The 18,578-nt window shown below is 40.0% G+C and overlaps 1 protein-coding gene and 1 long non-coding RNA gene across 3 annotated transcripts in view; both read right to left on the reverse strand.

Annotated features, from left to right (window-relative positions):
- The window catches only part of LOC133635830 (uncharacterized), a 159,028-nt gene extending 143,954 nt beyond the window's left edge, over positions 1-15,074 (reverse strand). The window contains exon 1 of the long non-coding RNA XR_009822126.1: positions 15,039-15,074. This is a non-coding gene — a long non-coding RNA (uncharacterized LOC133635830). The remainder of the gene's footprint in view (positions 1-15,038) is intronic.
- A 419-nt stretch (positions 15,075-15,493) lies between these two features.
- Positions 15,494-18,578, reverse strand: part of kpna5 (karyopherin alpha 5 (importin alpha 6)) — a 33,749-nt gene continuing 30,664 nt past the window's right edge. For both annotated transcript variants that reach the window (XM_062029165.1, XM_062029164.1), the window contains exon 14: positions 15,494-16,232. In XM_062029165.1, the coding sequence (XP_061885149.1) occupies positions 16,045-16,232 (188 nt within the window). In that variant the 3' untranslated portion in view covers positions 15,494-16,044. The remainder of the gene's footprint in view (positions 16,233-18,578) is intronic.

Here is an 18,578-nt window from a genome sequence, read left to right on the forward strand (position 1 = left end):
CGCCTCACCTGCCTCCCCTGACTGCACGTCACTGCTAGTTTCGATTCAACCAATTAATCAATCAAAGATTATTTGTATAGTCCTTAATCACAAGTGCCTCAAAGGGCTTCACAAACCACAACGACATCCCATGGTCTAAACCCACATCTGGGCAGTGAAAAACTCCAAAATCCCCAAAAGGGAGAAAGAAGAAACCATGGGAAGAGGCCGCAGATGAGGAGACTCCTGTGTGACCAACTGCAATGGATGGTACAGTTGTTGATTTATTACAGTCATGATAATGTAAGAGTCCAGTTCATTGAGATGCTAGCAGCGAGTCGTGGGAGGTCTTTTTAAATGTAGAAAAGTCAACAATGATTTGGGTATGTCCTTTCTTAATGGGGAACGACATTAATGCCTCGTGTTTTCATGTTAGCAATTAAGTTTGCTAGTGATTAGCCAAATAGCTAAGTTAATGGAAGTGCCGTTATCCATCACAGTTTACAAACACTTTCATTTAAAATCATAATACTTACCGTCTGGAGTTTAGAGGCAACATTTATTTCTGTTCACAGTTACATTACATCTGCTTGAACTGTCCTTCCACTTTTTACCATATCATCTTACAGTTCTGAACTCTGTTTTCAATCTCCTTCATTTGAAGCTTCTGGAACGTGAACATCTTTTCTATGACTTCAGGACGTGTCTTTTGACTTGGTTGTTTTGTTTGAGACCGAAGCTGCAACAGTTGGGTGTTAAAAAATTAGTTGCATAATTATGGGTCGCGCTTCGTCTGGAACCTCCCCCTCGACCTTACCGCCATGGTTGAACCTACCAGGAGCCGAGGCTCCCGACGGTATCGCTCTTAGGTTCATTGGAACACACAAGGCTCTCCACCACGACAAGGTGGCGACCCGTGTGGACCCAAAAACCTAAACGGCAGAACTGGCGGAGGATGACACGTCGCCCCCGGCAGTAAAGGCGGATGAAGGTTAAGGGTGCCTCACTGCCTACTGGGTGCACTGTGTGTGTTTGGCTACGGGAGTAAACCCCTAACGACAAATCTGTTGTGAAGACCCGCATCAGGCAGCCATCAACAGACCGGTGTGCTGGCAGTCTTCTGCAACTCCTTCCTGCAGAAGGTCGTCATGAGCTCTTCATGCCACTGGAAGACGTAGGGGGGGAGCCAAGGTAGTGAGGGTAGTGACTGCGCACCACTTCCTTCACTCTAATCTACTCCTCGCGCAGACCTGCAACAAACACCCCCACCCCCTCTCCCACATATCCCCTCCCCTCCAAGTCCTGCGGCGATGGAGAAGGGTGGCAGATACAGGTCAGGATGTGACTGGGAGTATCTAGCCCAACTCTGCACGTAGGCGGCGTGGGATAGACGGTCGCTGAGGTACGGGACGGAACAGCGTGTCTCTTCGGCAGCTCCCCACGTGACTGAGCAGCCCGACCCTACTCACCCTGAGATAGGAAGGGCCTAGAAAATGTGGCCTAAAAATGGTCTGTTCCTCCACTCCCAGGCAGCCTACCGCAGCTGCCGGGTCATCCCCCCATGCGGTCGAAAACACAAGAATAAAACCCGACTGACACTCACACTAGCGACTTGGAACGTCCGTACGCTTTTGGATGTGCGTGATGATTCATCTCGTCCCCGCAGAAGAACAGCGTTGGTGGCGCACAAACTGAAGAGGTATAACATCGACATTGCGGTCTTCAGCGAGACCCGCTTCCATGGGGAGGACTCCATAGCCGAGGTGGGAGAAGGATACACTTTCTTCTGGAAAGGGCTTCCAGAAGGCTCCCGCCGCCTCCATGGTGTAGGCTTCGCTGTGCGGACCTCCCTACTTCAGAAGCTTCCCGAATCTCCACTTGGCATTAGCGAAAGGTTGATGACCTGGAGGATTCCCCTCACCAATAACCGTTACTGCACCCTCATCAGCGCCTATGCCCCAACACTGATTGCCGACCCTCAATGTAAGGAAGAGTTCTATGCCTCCCTGCACTCCGCCATCAGCAAAACACCACTCACTGACAAGCTCATCCTTCTAGGGGATTTTAATGCAAGAGTGGGCTCGGACAGTGTACTGTGGTGGGAAGTGATGGGTCGTCACGGTGTTGGCAAGCTCAACAATAACGGTCTCCGTCTTCTCACTCTATGTTCTGAGCATCAACTGGTCATCACAAACACCTTGTTCCAACTGAAGAACAAGTACAAAACATCCTGGCAACACCCTCGCTCTAAACACTGGCATCTCCTAGATTACATCATCACCCGCCACGCGAACAGGAAGAAGGTGCGCATCACTAGGGCCATGCGTGGAGCTGACTGTTGGACTGACCACCGCCTGATCAGAACAAAGATTGACTTAGAAATACGTCCTCAACAGAGAAAAACACCACCTTCCAAGAGGCTCAACTGCGATGCACTGAAGTCCACGTACTCCGTCAACCAGCTCAGGAAAAAGGTAGCAGATCAGCTGTTCAAGATTCCTGAAGTGCCACCAGATCTGGACACTGGACCTACCTGGAGCACCCCACGCACTGCCCTCCATCAGGCGGCCGTGGAGTCTATAGGGTACACCAGAAGGCAACATCAAGACTGGTTTGACAATAGTGTGCCAGGAATCCATGACCTGCTTCAGGCAAAACACAAGGCCCTTGCAGCTCACCTATCAAACCCTCAATCCACCGTCCTGAAGGGTCAGCTCATCCGCCTCAGAAGTGAAACCCAGCGCACCCTCAGAGCCATGGAGAACGACTGGTGGACCCAGAAGGCCCGCAAAATACAACATCACGCAGACACCAACAACTCTCATGCCTTCTACGACTCCATCAAGTCCATCTATGGCCCACAGAGGAAGAACATCACCCCAGTTAGATCAGCTGACGGCACCACTCTCTACAAGGACAAACAACAGATCCTGGACAGATGGGCTGAGCACTTTAGGGTACTGCTGAACACCACAAACCCTGTACAGACAGACATACTCTCTGACCTCCCATGCCTGCCCCCTGTAGACTCGCTGGACTCCTCTCCCACCTTCTCAGAGGTACTCAAGGCCATCAAGTGTCTAAAAAACAACAAGAGCCCAGGCCTTGACGAGATCCCGGGAGAAATCTTGAAGCACGGTGGATATCTCCTGCACCGCAGAATGCACCAGCTGATCACTGCCATCTGGTCGTCTGAAGTCATCCTGCAAGATTGGAAGGATGCTAACATCATAACGATCTATAAGCGCAAAGGCGACAAAGCAGACTGCGGCAACAGCAGAGGTATCTCCCTACTATCCGCAGCTGGGAAGGTGCTAGCAAGGATCATGTTACATCGAGTAGCAACTCATGTAACCGAAAACATCCTGCCCGAATCTCAATGCGGCTTTAGACGTGATCGGAGCACCGCAGACATGATCTTTGTTGCCAGACAGGTACAGGAAAAATGCAGAGAACACCGCAAAGACCTGTACATGGCATTCATTGACCTGTCCAAGGCCTTCGATACAGTAAACCGGGACTTGCTGTGGGAAGTACTCGGAAAACTAGGTGTACCAGCAAAGTTTTGCAACCTACTGCGACAGCTACATGATGGCATACAGGCCTGTGTGAGCAACGGCGGCCAACAATCCCCATTTTTCAGTGTGGATGTGGGGGTCAAGCAAGGGTGTGTCCTTGCCCCAACCATATTCAACATGTTCATTTCTACTGTCACCCTCCTGTCCCATAAACACCTGGACCCCACAGATGGGATTCAGATACAATACCGGATGGATGGTAACCTTTTTAACATCCGTCGCCTCCAAGCCACCACTAAACTCACCACCCAGCATATTCTGGAACTACAGTATGCAGATGACTGCGCTGTTCTTGCACACTCACCAGAGTCTCTCCAGCGCGCACTGAATGTGGTAGCCTCCATTTACAGTGCCATTGGTCTTCAGATAAACACCAAGAAAACACAAATACTCGTGCAGGAGTTTACTCCCCAGCCAAACACGCCGATCTTCAACCTTGACGGGCACCCATTAGCCACCGTCCCCCACTTCACCTACCTCGGTAGCACCCTGTCGCCATCCTGCACCATTGACAATGACGTCCAGGCCCGTATTGGCCTGGCCTCTGCTGCCTTTGGAAGGCTACGGTCCAGGGTTTTCCTGAACAGGAATGTAACCATCTCCATCCAAGACAGCCGTGTATAAAGCAGTCTGCCTCTCCACGCTGCTCTATAGTTCTGAAACCTGGACACCCTACCAGAGGCACATCCAGAGTCTCGAGGCCTTCCACATCCGCTGCCTCCAGAGGATCCTAGGTCTGACCTGGGAAGACAGGGTGCCCTACACTGAAATTTATGACCGAACAACACACCCAGCATCACAGCACTCCTTGGCCAAAAACACCTAAGATGGGTCGGACATGTGATCCGTATGCCAGCCCACTGCCTACCCCGTCAGATATTGTATGGCCAGCTTTCAGTTGGTCAAAGGTCTGCCGGGGGCCAGAAAAAACGCTACAAGGACCACATTAAAACTCTCCTGAAAAAGTGTGACATCAAACCACCAGCACTGGAGTCCCTGGCTGCTGACCGCCAGACCTGGAGCTCTACCTGCCACCAGGGAATCACTCATCTTCAGGAGAAGTTCACAGAGCGGAGAGCACAGCGGCGTGCACAAAGACACCAACGTGCCACAGCACCAGCGACCATCACTGCTGCCTTCCCCTGCCCCTCCTGTGACAAAGTCTGTGGATCACGCATAGGCCTGAGCAGCCACCTGGCTATGCACAGGCGAAAGGCACAACAATAACCAATCCAATACTTCGTTTGGAGCAACGTCATCATCGACATCGATGGACTGCCATAAGCAAGTAAGTAAGCATAATTATGAAAATTAGTTCAATTAATGTAGCAGTAGAGTGGAAAAACAAGTTGCCTCTATATTGAAGCTATTATCAAATGTATCTAATATATGACAGAAAAGACTTCCAAAGTTTGCAAGTAAATAGATATGATCAAAATAGTATCAATCTCACGGAGATTTCCAAGCCATTTTGGGAGATAATGAGGAAGCCAGTCACATGATTGTGTGACGTAGAGGAGGAACCACGGATCCCTTCCCCATCAACAACAACGCTAATCAAGCAGACTTTGTGAGAGCCAACAACGATTACTTTGGGACAAATTATGATCCACAAGCTTATATTTTTGAGCCTGAACACAAAGAGGATGAGCAATAAGTTTTGGAAGCCGAGTGCTAAACGGATGTAGCTTTATTTAGCTGCCTTGCTAGGTGCTAAACATACAAACTAACAATAATAAACCATAATAAAACAAACACTTACTGTAATATTTCCACTCTCGCTGGAATGCCGACCAACGGGATGCTCACATAATTCTGTTCGGATGAAGATTCAATCAAAACCCTCACAAATAATTTTTAAAAAGTTGCCGCAATTATCGTCTTTTTGTGTCTTTTTCGCCACCTCGGGGGATGTGAAAGTCGACCAGCCTGTCGGTCCATGGCCACATTTGTCTACTAGCAGGTGAGAGATGCATGAATTGTAATCTAGAATTTACTTTTAGCAAGTTTGGGACCAAGCAGAAGCAGCCGCTGGCTCAGCGTGTCAACAATAGCAGCGTAAGCTAGCATTAGCTCACTGCTATCAATGCGCCGCTAAAATAGTCCATTTGCGTTGCGCATATAATAACAATATCGCTCATATTTGGTACATTTTCAGGTCATGACATGTAAATGGAGTATTGTTGGCGCTTTCTGGGTGTATAATGAGCGCAACAGAGGACCCTCCACCTGTTGACTCAATTGTTACATATTTATTTACAATTTAGAATGCAAAAAAAACCAAAAACATATGTTCTTGTCTTACATAAGGATTGTGAATGATAAACAGCACATCTTTTTCCAATATTTGCGTATTTCCAGTATGACTGATCTAATGATATGGTCAGAGTGCAGAAGCATTACTCCAGTGATCAAAGGTATTCGGAGCGGAATATTCAAATTGGCCGACTGAATTTGTGGCATTTTGTGATGTTTAGACGGTATTTTCACATACTTTGCAGATTGTAAACCCAATTGGATATGGTTTAATGAATACAATGAAACACAATCAAGCATATAAAGTCAACTTGTTTTTCCACTCTACTTATACTTTAAGGTGCGGAGAATTTTTCCGAACATGTTGTGTACAAGCTTCAAGCACAATGCTTGATGAGGTCTATTTTTAGGACATTTAAGGATGACTTGTAATGGGTTATGGTAAAATGTTGTTGCTACTTATGAATAGTATGGATTCAAACATTGATGCTATGTTAGGTACAAGAGCAACATAAGCCCAGATATTTTTCATATTTGACCTCAAAAACTTTGTTATGCAATCAGGCATCATTCCTGAACGTGACGCAGAAGTGAAGATAACAACAATCTCGTCGATTGTCCAAACCAAAGTAGTAAAAAAGGTGAAGAACATGAGCAGAAGCAGACAGGGAGTAACACGTAGTACTCGTGACGATTCACTGGGTACTTTCTAAGGGTACTAGCAAGTATGAAATCAAAATCAATTCAGTGAAAAGTTTGACTGCTGTCAAAGTGTCGCCAGCTGAAAGTGTAGTCATCAGGTTTCATGTCATCAGGTTTCATTGCACAAAAAATCCCCGACTGTAGACTTGTCCTTCTGGTTGTGCAACAACAGATACAGTACAGGAATACAGGAACCTTTTTAATGTTCAGCCCACCAAAAAGTCCCTTTAAATCCTAATCAGTTATCCAGAGCAAGGCCAGTATTGTCTATATTTATACTGATACTTCTTACAGTACTTTGAAATGCTCAAAATCAGTGAATGTTTTTTTTTTATTTTGCCTTGAATGTGTTGAATTTTATTGTAATGCCAATAAAACAAAGATTGGAGGCAAAATACACTTATAACCAAACTTGACTTAAAAAATCAAATATGAAAGCACAGTATGTTCATTATTTGAATCTGTAGGCAGCTCGAGTAAGATATATACAGTGTGACTTTTGACTTTAATTATATTCAACAATAAGCAGGCTTGTTAGCGTTTCCCGTGATTATTTTTACTTGTGTTGTTGGGCTCCAATCATTTGTGAAATGTGTTTTAAGTTCATTGGAACATGCTTAAGTGAAGCATTCCACATATAACACCTTGGTTTTTTATTGTTTTATCTCAACAGGTCCCGCGACCCCGAAAGGGACAAGCGGTAGAAAATGGATGGATGAATGGATCTCAACAGGTTTTTTGTTTTGTTTTTGTTTTTTTAAACAAATGATTCACTATTTTATTGATTTTATTGATTTTATTGTCTCATGTGCCCTGTGCAGCACTTCGGTCAACGTAAGTTGTTGTAATGTGCGTTCTAAATAAAGATTGACTTAATTTGACTAAGTTGCCAACCTGTGTGTGTCGAACAACTCAACTCATTAGTACTAGTACTAGTAAGTACTAGTACTACTAGTAAGTAATAGTATGAGCGAGTACCCTCTTCGGTCGCCATCGACTTTATGCCAAATTATAAATTGTATTTATTTATTTTATTTGGTTTTTGTCTACTTGTGTTGTAGTATTGTTAACTTTACCATTGTCACTAAGTAGCGTGAAACCGCTATATATACACACACATATATATATACCTGTATATATGTATATATATATATATATATATATATATATATATATATATATATATATATATATATATATATATATATATATATATATGAATATACATACAAGTATACACATTTATATATGTGTAAATACATATATACGTATACATATATATGTGTATATATATATATTTATATATATATATATATATATATATATATATATATATATATATATATATATATATATATATATGTATATATATATATATATATATATATATATATATATGTATATATATATACACATATATATGTATATATATATATATACACATATATATGTATATATATATATATATATATATATATATACTGTATACATATATATGTACATACCGTATATATATATACATATACATGTATATATATATACATATATATATATATATATATACACACAGATATATATACAATATTTTGTTTTAAACCGCTTATGTCAACTTTAGTCAGCCAGTGCGAGGGGTGTCAAGATTAATAGGATTGTGAGGTTTAAAAAAAGTGCTCATTGTGCAATATTTTATAATATTGCACTAATACATATATGCAATATTTAACGTGGCACTAATACATATATCTGCAATATTTAATGTGGCATTAATACATACATGCAATATTTCATGTGGCACCAAAACATATATCTGCAATATTTCATGTGGCACTAATACATATACAGTATATGCAATATTTAACATGGTACTAAAACATATATCTGCAATATTTAACGTGGCACTAATACTTTTGTATGCAATATTTAAGGTGGCACTAAAACATATATCTACCATATTTAACATGGCACTAATATATATATATGCAATATTTAACGTGGCACTAATACATATATGTGCAATATTTAATGTGGCACTAATACATGTATGTGCAATATTTAATGTGGCACTAGTGCATATATATGCAATATTTAATGTTGCACTTATACATATATTTGCAATATGTAATGTGGCACTAATACATATTGATGAAATATTTAAAATGGCACTATATTAGTGAAGTGAATTATATTTATATAGCGCTTTTCTCTAGTGACTCAAAGCGCTTTACATAGTGAAACCCAATATCTAAGTTAAATTTAAACCAGTATGTGTGGCACTGGGAGCAGGTGGGTAAAGCGTCTTGCCCAAGGACACAACAGCAGTGACTAAGGTGGCAGAAGCGGGGATCGAACCTGGAACACTCAAGTTGCTGGCACGGCCGCTCTACCAACCGAGCTATACTGCCCCATTACAATATTTAATGTGGCAATAATACATGCATATGCAATATTTAATGTGGCACTAATACATGTATATGCAATATTTAATGTGGCACTAATACATGTATATGCAATATTTAATGTGGCACTAATACATACAGTATATAGACATAATATAATATATCTGTATATATATTATTCTGTACACATATTATGTATATATTCGTATATATGTTAGATTTTTTTATAGCTATATTAGTCTATTTATACCTGCATTGTCCTTTCCATCCTTACACTTTCCATCATTGTAACTGAGCTAATGTGTTGAACAATTTCCCTTGTGGAAGTTTGTCTAAGTCTAAGTCTATCTGCAATATTTAATGTGGCACTAATACATGTATGTTGAATATTCAATGTGTTACAGTATTACTATGCAGCTGTTTGTATTTAACATAATCTCCTTTTCTACTTCAGACTACCTTATTTTTTATGATGTCGTTATTTACAAGGTAGGTGCTAAATAACAAATCAGGTCCTAATTGTCACATAAGTCGTTTTCCGACTGTAGGGACTTTTTGGAGTTCCTTCAACCTTTTTAGTCCCTGGGCTGTTTTTCGTCGTGTTCCGACATACGGGAACTAGGGACTACGGCCCTCAGATCCTATAACAATTTGAGCTCCTACTCTGAGGCAGGGTCTAAACTGCGTGCCATAGGAACTAAAATACATACTGCAGGTGTTTGGTGATTGGTTGAACTGACGAGCTGCGCCCCTTGCCACAACACAGACCCGCCATTTTTTAAAAGTCCCTCAGAGTTGTTTACGAGAACAGCAACAGGAAAAATGGACACAGCCAACGATAAATGGACCGACGAGGAGGTCAAAGCTCTCTTTGACGCCTATTCCACAGAGGAGATTCAGCGGGGGTTTCTCTGTTTACTTTTCGCAGGCTGGTTGTTGGTTGTTTTGCAGTGGTGGGTGAGGCGCTAAAGTAATACGTCACGGGTTGCAGGAGGATATGCGTCACACATGTTTCTTACCAAGGTCCCCAGCATCTCCAGCCACGTGCGAACGTGAAAAGGAAAAAGTCCCTATGGGGAAGGGTAGTTCCTATAAATAAACTCGAGTGTGGTAGTTCTTAGAACTGCGTCCCGAGAACTAGTATATGCAAATCCGGCTATAGTCACCTGAAGTGTGTCACATGTCACATGCTGCTGTGCAAAGGGAAGTGGATACTGAAAGTGTACATGCATTCCAGGAAATAACTACAGCACACCTGTCATCACCAAGAAAAAAAACAAAGCAGCATTCCTGAAGCAAACATGAAGAACAGAAGCAAGCACGCAAATGAAGGGAGCAGGGGAACATTGGAACAAAAACGATGAGGAATAAATTGCTGATATCAGTCAGTGTTTAGATGCGGTACTCAGTTGCAATAGACTTTTCCACCACTGGTCGCAGTAATGACAATATCAAACAGAAGAAGTCTGGAGCTAAAGTCATAGAGAAGTTTATTTAGCGCAAAAACCATGACTAAAGTGGTGAAACTGTATTTTCATTTACACTCCAAAAATACTATCTTATTGTTTTTGCAACATTTCAAAATGAGCTTATTATGATAACTGCTGTCCAGTTGTTATTTCTGGTTTTATTATCATTTGCAAGTATGACATTAGGTTGCAATTATAGTTGCAAGTCAAAAGTTAGATGGCAGTAGTGTATAGTTTATGGTGTTTTCCTTGCGCCCTACAAAGTGTTAATGCTGTAAGTATTGTACTTATTACGCACCAGCTGTTTAATTGTAACATGCACTTAATTGTGCGCTATAAACGCCAAGTAAAATCGCTAATGCTAGTCAGTAGCATGTCAACAGCAACGCCAATGTATATTGGCATTGAGCTGGCACATTTTCGGAAAAGTTGAGCCTTACTTTGTTTATGTTGGAGCGTTTTCTGAGTCATTCGCGATTTAGTACCCATCCCTACTTGTAAATGTGTTGGAACATAAATGAAGACTATTCATGCATAAAACATACACAGAGAATGTCTGCAACTTGTGGACGGCCCAGCAGAAGGTATAGAGAAGTTTCTTAAGCGCAAAAATTATGACTAGAGTGGTAAAGCTGTATTTTTATTTACACTTTAATTTTATTGACAGTTTATTCAAGAAACATAGTTAATTTTAACACAGCATAATTGTATGTAAATATATTTTTCATCAGGTATTAATGAGTACCTCCTTACGCAGTATATTTGATCAGTGCTTATTTTTCCAATCAGCCTGACCTAGATTTATGTGTTCAATAAATATTTATCATAATTTTTTAACGTAATTTTTTATGTACATGTTACAGGTTATATATCTTTTATTATTGAATGAACCAAATGTGATGAATATTTAATGGACCACAATGGAAACAAGCCTTTTGGCTTTTTGTGCCATCCATTTGCCTTTTTAAAGCATTACATGGATTCAATCCTTTAAGATGTCAATAAACTTCTCAATCAATCAATCATTGTGATTAACACATTCTTTCATATCTTTGAACAACATTGTAAACTGTAAGTAGGTTAGATATAATTATTGAAATCAAGATTAAGATGACTAAATCAGTGGTACTATACGAGGTGCATCCGGGCCCGCCTGTAGTGGAAAAGTTGCAATATATAGGTCAAAAAGGTAAAGAACGCCTCAGTCAGCCTTTTTATACATCAGTGACGTGTGGTGAGGTTCATGGCTGGTGAGGCACGGACTTCATCACAGTCATATTTACAAACATATGAACCCTAAAGAGTATCTTATTCACCATTTGATTGGCAGCAGTTAACGGGTTATGTTTAAAAGCTCATACCAGCATTCTTCCCTGCTTGGCACTCAGCATCAAGGGTTGGAATTGGGGGTTAAATCACCAAAAATTATTCCCGGGCGCGGCGCCGCTGCTGCACACTGCTCCCCTCACCTCCCAGGGGGTGATCAAGGGGATGGGTCAAATGCAGAGGACCTAGTGTGTGTGTGACAATCATTGGTACTTTAACTTTACACATACAAACTATAGCACACAAAAAAGCACATTTAATTAAAAAAATGTTATTATGGTCTTACCTTAACTTATAAATGAAGTCCATGTGCCGCTGTTGTGCTGGATTAATGCACCCCCGCCGTAGAATGCACCCCCTGACGGGAGTGTTATATCAACTAAAGCCCACACTTATTCTTTCCACGTGTAAGATTGAATCTATTTAAAAAAGTTATTTAATAAGAAGCCAAAAAGTGCAAAAACAATAATGTTCGTGTTGGAGGAGTTGTGAATGAATGAAATATGAAATCCGTGCTGCAGTCTGCAGGTGTACCTAATGTTGTGGCCCAGCAGTCATTCACAACTCCTCCAACACGAACATTATTGTTTTTGCACTTTTTGGCTTCTTATTAAATAACTTTTTTAAATAGATTCAATCTTGCACGAGGAAAGTTTAAGTGTGGGCTTTAGTTGATATAACACTCCCGTCAGGGGGTGCATTCTACGGCGGGAGTGCATTAACCGGCACAAGGAGGCGGGAATACTGCCAGCCTCAGCCAGTGCGTCTTTGCAGCAGTTTTATGATTGCTCAGCACAATAAATACTTACACACATACAGTTGTTGACAAAATACACTGTACATTATATACCTCAGCTAACTAAACTATGGAAATGTATAATATAATTCATATAACAATACGGTCTCACTGCACAGCAGGCCAGCAGTTAGCCGAGTCCGCAATCCATGTTGAGGCACAACGCAGTGACGTGCCTCAACTGGCTGCTGATCACAGCAAGTCTCTTCTCAGTATTTGAATGGCAAATGTGAAAATTCAGCGATTTTGAATAAAAATAATCTAAAACAGGTGAAGTTAAATGGAAAATAACTTTATAGTATAATCACTGGATACATATAACAATTTAATTTTTTTTTTTTCTTTTTACATTTTTTTTCTTTACATGATGGCACGTGAGGCCCCGCCTCACCTGCCTCCCCTGACTGCACGTCACTGTTATACATAGTACATTGTTTCTGGTAGGTTTTTACTCCAGTATTTAATGTGTTCACGTATCTCTCCTATGATGGCTAGCAAGACAAGCTAACAGCGGCTAACATCGGAACTTCAAAGCTGTTGAGGAGGACATGGAGGGGAGCCAACAAAAATGGGTGTTACTGGAAATGATGGCCATGTTGAATGAAATGCGGAAGAAATTCACCAAGGGGTTAACAACATAAGGAAGGAGGAGTCTAAAAGTGTCAAGAAGCCAGACAACAAGACGACGACCGGAAAAACGTGTTCAAGGGGACTTATGGGGATTTTATCTCTTTTCTGACTTGTAAAAGTTGTTACAGAGTTGGATACTCGATAGTGTTAAACAATACTCGAGTATCAAATCATAAAGTTGGCACTAGCGATGGGAATTCCGTCTCTTTGTGGAGAGCCGGATCTTATGGCTGGGCTCACTAAAAAGAGGCCGCTTTTTCGGCTCCCAAGTGGCTCCTCAGATTTTTTGTTACTTAATATATTATCAAATAATGTGTAGAATTAAAAACTCATTAAAAAAAAAAAAGCTTAAAATATAGCATATGTAGAGTATTTATATGGCTTCATTGATAATCTTAACAGAACATACATGAGGTGGGAGAAAAAAAAATCCACTCAACAAAATATAACTTCAAATGTGCAACCGTCCATCCATTTTCTACCGCTTGTACCGTTCGGGGTCGCGGAGGGTGCTGGAGCCTACGTCAGCTGCTTCGGGCGGAAGGCGGGGTACACCCTGGACAAGTCCCCATCTCATCACAGGGCCAACACAGATAGACAGACAACATTCACACTCAAATTCACACACTAGGGACCATTTAGTGTTGCCAATCAAGGTACCACAACGGAGACCCCGGACTGTTGAACAACTTAAGATGTACATCAAGCAAGAATGGGAAAGAATTCCACCTGAGAAGCTCAAAAAATGTGTCTCCTCAGTTCCCAAACGTTTACTGAGTGTTGTTAAAAGGAAAGGCCATGTAACACAGTGGTGAACATGCCCTTTCCCAACTACTTTGGCACGTGTTGCAGCCATGAAATTCTAAGTTAATTATTTGCAAAAAAAAAAAAAAAGTTTATGGGTTTGAACATCAAATATCTTGTCTTTGTAGTGCATTCAATTGAATATGGGTTGAAAAGGATTTGCAAATCATCGTATTCCGTTTATATTTACATCTAACACAATTTCCCAACTCATATGGAAACGGGGTTTGTACTTTATTATACAAAATTCTTGGTCTCAAGTGTTTTTCTTTTTTTAAATGTTGGGGGCCTACTACAATGTATTACATTTGATTAGTTTAGTTGACTGGGGATCATTGAAAGTCCTTTGGGTTACAAGAACCAATGAAACTCATAAGTAAATAAATGATGTTAAATGTTCATTTATTCATCATCTAAACGCATTTTGAGTTTTGCGTTAATATTTTAGGGTGTTTTGGAATGGATTATATGGATTTGTATTTATTTGGTTGGACTTTTTGGAACAGATTACTAACAGTATAATTCTGAATGAAGTTTACATTTCTGATTGCATTTCATTAAATTCATTATAAAAACGAAGTCACTTTTGGGTCATATATTCAAGTATCGCCACACACGCAGCATAACCATCAACTTCACCTCTCCATTTATTAAATAATTATTAAAGTATTGTTTGTGCTGTAAACAATAACTAAACAGAAGCCCGAAGAATCGACATTGTCGTACTAAATGTAACATAATGGGCGATAAACCACTTACACGTTAGATGTGGATGGTAAATGTATTCCTCATTTGTAAATAACTCAACTTGACTCTTTTTGTGCTTGTTCCTATGACCACAAATGTACTCACTAGAATAAAGAACATATATTTAAAAATCACTGAAACCGTGACATTAATGTTGTCATAAATTAGCATTGTCGCTATTGTGACAAATTCCGTCCGTTCACAGCAATTTAAAGGATAAAAACAATATTTACCTTGCATTTTTTCATATGAATTGGAAACATTTTGTTTGACTGCAGAATTTGACAACATATAAAAACACTGCAACTGTTAAATGGGGGGGAAAAAATATGCTTTTGGGAATTAGCTCGCTTACCTGACACACTGCCAGCCATAGCCTGGAACAGTCACGTGACTACCAGTGTGCTGAGTGAAGCCTGAAGGGATATACCATATATACATACATACATATACTATATATATATGTGTGTGTGTATATATGTATACGTGAAGCCTGAAGGGATATACCATATATACATACATACATATACTATATATATATATGTGTGTGTGTGTATATATGTATACATACGTAAATACACTCTTACAGATATTAGAAAAGTGTACACTGGAGATTGTGCTAGATTAAATAAATTTTGCATTACAAATATGTTCTATTTCTTGTAAATATAGGTCTCATGTTGTCCACCAATTAACATTGCAATAACCACTTTTTCTTTTCTGCGCAGTAAAAACTGATGTACAAACTAAAGTAGAAAAGTGAAGACACCTGAAATGTACGAAACAGACGTTGACAGCAAGTGAACCTCATCAAAATCAAACATCACAATCGTGACGACATATATTAACATTTCAACTTTCTTTACACTCTCACATGATGAACAAATGATGAAACATCGATGATGTCGCCCGTGCAGAGTGCACGTCTGCATGATTTGCAACGCTCGAGGAAAGACAAGGACACACAAACTCTGTAGGTGAAGTTGGAGTGGAACACAACAGAAGCTCCTTTCAAGGCAAATAAGGAAGTCAAGAAAGAGCGCACACAAGTGTCCATCAATGGTAATCAAATAAAAACACCACCTGGTCGCTGATTGGCTGAAGAGGTAGTTACACATTCAAATAGGGTAGAATTATTATTCCACTAAAAAACAAGTAGCGCTGGATGATACAAATAATATCGGATGAAATTGTGGCAGATCGGGAGTTGTTAACGGGTGTAGGCTTCCACACGCCAGGGCAACGTCCCAGAGTCCAAAGTTCTCTCCAATTTATCGGTTACCAATCATGTCTCTTCACAGAAGTTCCTTTGTCGACACCTGGCCCCAATAAGGTCAGGACCCGGGATCCTTGTTTCAGGGTTAGAGCTGGAAACCCTCCATGGGTCCTTCCTGCTGCTGGAAGATAAACTGGCCCTGACCCTGGTCCACCTGTGGCGCCAGGCTGGCGTCCTCCTCGTCCACACCAAAGTAGTGTTCAATCAGGTCGAAGGCCTTCTGGTAGATCTCCTGGTTCTCGTGGCTCTGCAGGAATTCGATCTTGTCCAGGCCTGAAGAAGATACACAAAGACAACCAAGAGGCCGTCAACAATGTCACTGCTAGACTACTCGACTGCTACTTCAAAATGCTACTTCATTGAACGCTTTCAGACCAATTTTGTTCCAACTACTATACTTCCACAGAACTAAAAATATCTTGTGGCATACCTCAGGGATCAATACTCGGACCAAAATTGTTCAATCTCTATATAAATGACATTTGTAAAGTTACAAAACACTTAAAGTTAGTATTATTTGCAGATGATACAACAGCATTTTGTTTAGGAGAGAACACACAGAAGCTAATACAAATAATAACAGAAGAAATGAACAAATTAAAAAGATGGTTTAACAAAAACAGACTATCTTTGTATCTCAGTAAGACTAAAATAATGCTATTTGGTAACAGTAGAAGAAAAAGTCAAAAACAAATATAAATAGACGGAGTAAATATTGAAAGGGTAAAAGAAGACATTTTTGGGTGTAACAATAGATGATCAAATGAATTGGACATCTCGTGTAAAAAATATACAACATAAAGTAGCAAGAAACACATCGATAATGAATAAAGCAAAACATGTTCTAGACCAAAAATCACTTCATATTCTCTACTGCTCGCTAGTGTTACCATATCTGAGTTATTGTGTAGAAATATGGGGAAACAACTACAAATGTGTGCTTCATTTACAAAAAAGATCAATTACAATAATACATAATGTTGGATATAGAGAACATACAAACCCTTTATTTATTAAATCACAAATTTTGAAATTCAACGATTTGGTGTATTTGCAAACAGCTAAAATTATGAACAATGCAAACTATAACCTGCTACCCAAGAATGTACAGCAATTCATTTCGACAAAAGAGGAGAAATATAACCTTAGAGGAAAATCTAATTTAAAACATCTGTATGCTCATACAATACTTAAAACTTGTAGTATATCCGTATGTGGAATTACATTATGGAACGGTAAGAGACGGTTCACAAAGTACACAGAACAAGAATTATGATGAACATCTTGAACCCTTTCTTTTTTTCCTTTTTTTTATTGAGACAAAGATTATTTATGCATTTAATATTTGTATGTTTACTATGGTATATTATGTATTTATTATTTATTTGTTCACTGTTCTGTTACAGAGAACAAGAAAATTGGATAAAATTGCTATGGTATGAAAAGGGGTAGGATTAAATAAGCTCTGCTTCTTCCTACTCCTTTTCGGATGTGCTGTAATGAAACAACTGGAACTGTGTGATGCATTACATTGTATCGTATGCATGTTCGAAATAAACTGAAACTGAACTGAACTAAAGTGTCTTTAGCAGAGGTGAGAATAGTGTCAAACATGTTTTTATTGGCTCATGTAACAATACAAAGCTTTGTTCTGAAGTGTCTTTGGCAGAGGTGACAGTTGTGTCCAACTTGTTTTTATTGGCCCATGTAAACTTCTACAGACAAAATAAACACGTAGAAATTTGGGACATTAGACAAAAAACACACAAAGAAAAATTAAACTGGCCCAAATTCTTCCAAAATGCTTACTGAAAACCAAAATGGCGACCAACCTGACCATTTATTGTCTTTGATGGTTTCTATGCGTCCTGCCATGATGAACATGTGTGCTAATTTCTTGCAAGATATCATACCTTTTCTAGTGTGTTTTGTTGGTAATCAACTTCACTTCACATTTCATGTTACAGCCTTATTCCGAAATGGAATACATCCATTTTTGTCCTCAAAATTCTACACACAATACCCCATGATGGTGTTGATGCACCTTTTTTTTTCTTTTGTCCTGTCCAGCTTCTCAGGCAAATCATATAGTTGATGTAGATGCCAATATCGGCTGTTCAGATTTACTTTACAAAAGAGAAGGGTAGGATACTTCTCTTGTTGCATATATACATATATATATATACAGTGTATATATATATAGTATATATATATGTGTGTGTGTATGTATGTGTGTATGTATGTATGTATGTATCACCAACTGCGCTCCCCTTACTCACCATTGCGTATTATACTCAATGGTTAACTGGACATCTTTATGTGCTCGACGCCTCAATCATTGGTATGTTTTCATCTACAAAACCATTCTGGGTATCACTCCATCTTATCTGTCTTGTCTTTTAACAAAGAAACAAGGAAGTCACAATCTTCGTTCAATGAATGTTCTGCAATTTGTCGTCCCCAAAGTAAGAACTGAACTGGGCAAGAAAGCATTTAGGTTTTCAGCAGCGAAGGCTTGGAATAACCTACAATCGAATATTAAACTTCAAACTCTTGTTACGTTGAATGAGTTTAAAGCTTCTGTGAAAGGACTGCAGTCTACCTTGTCTGTATGCACAT

This window comes from Entelurus aequoreus, linkage group LG20, assembly GCF_033978785.1.
Source record: "Entelurus aequoreus isolate RoL-2023_Sb linkage group LG20, RoL_Eaeq_v1.1, whole genome shotgun sequence".
Classification (NCBI taxonomy): domain Eukaryota; kingdom Metazoa; phylum Chordata; class Actinopteri; order Syngnathiformes; family Syngnathidae; genus Entelurus; species Entelurus aequoreus.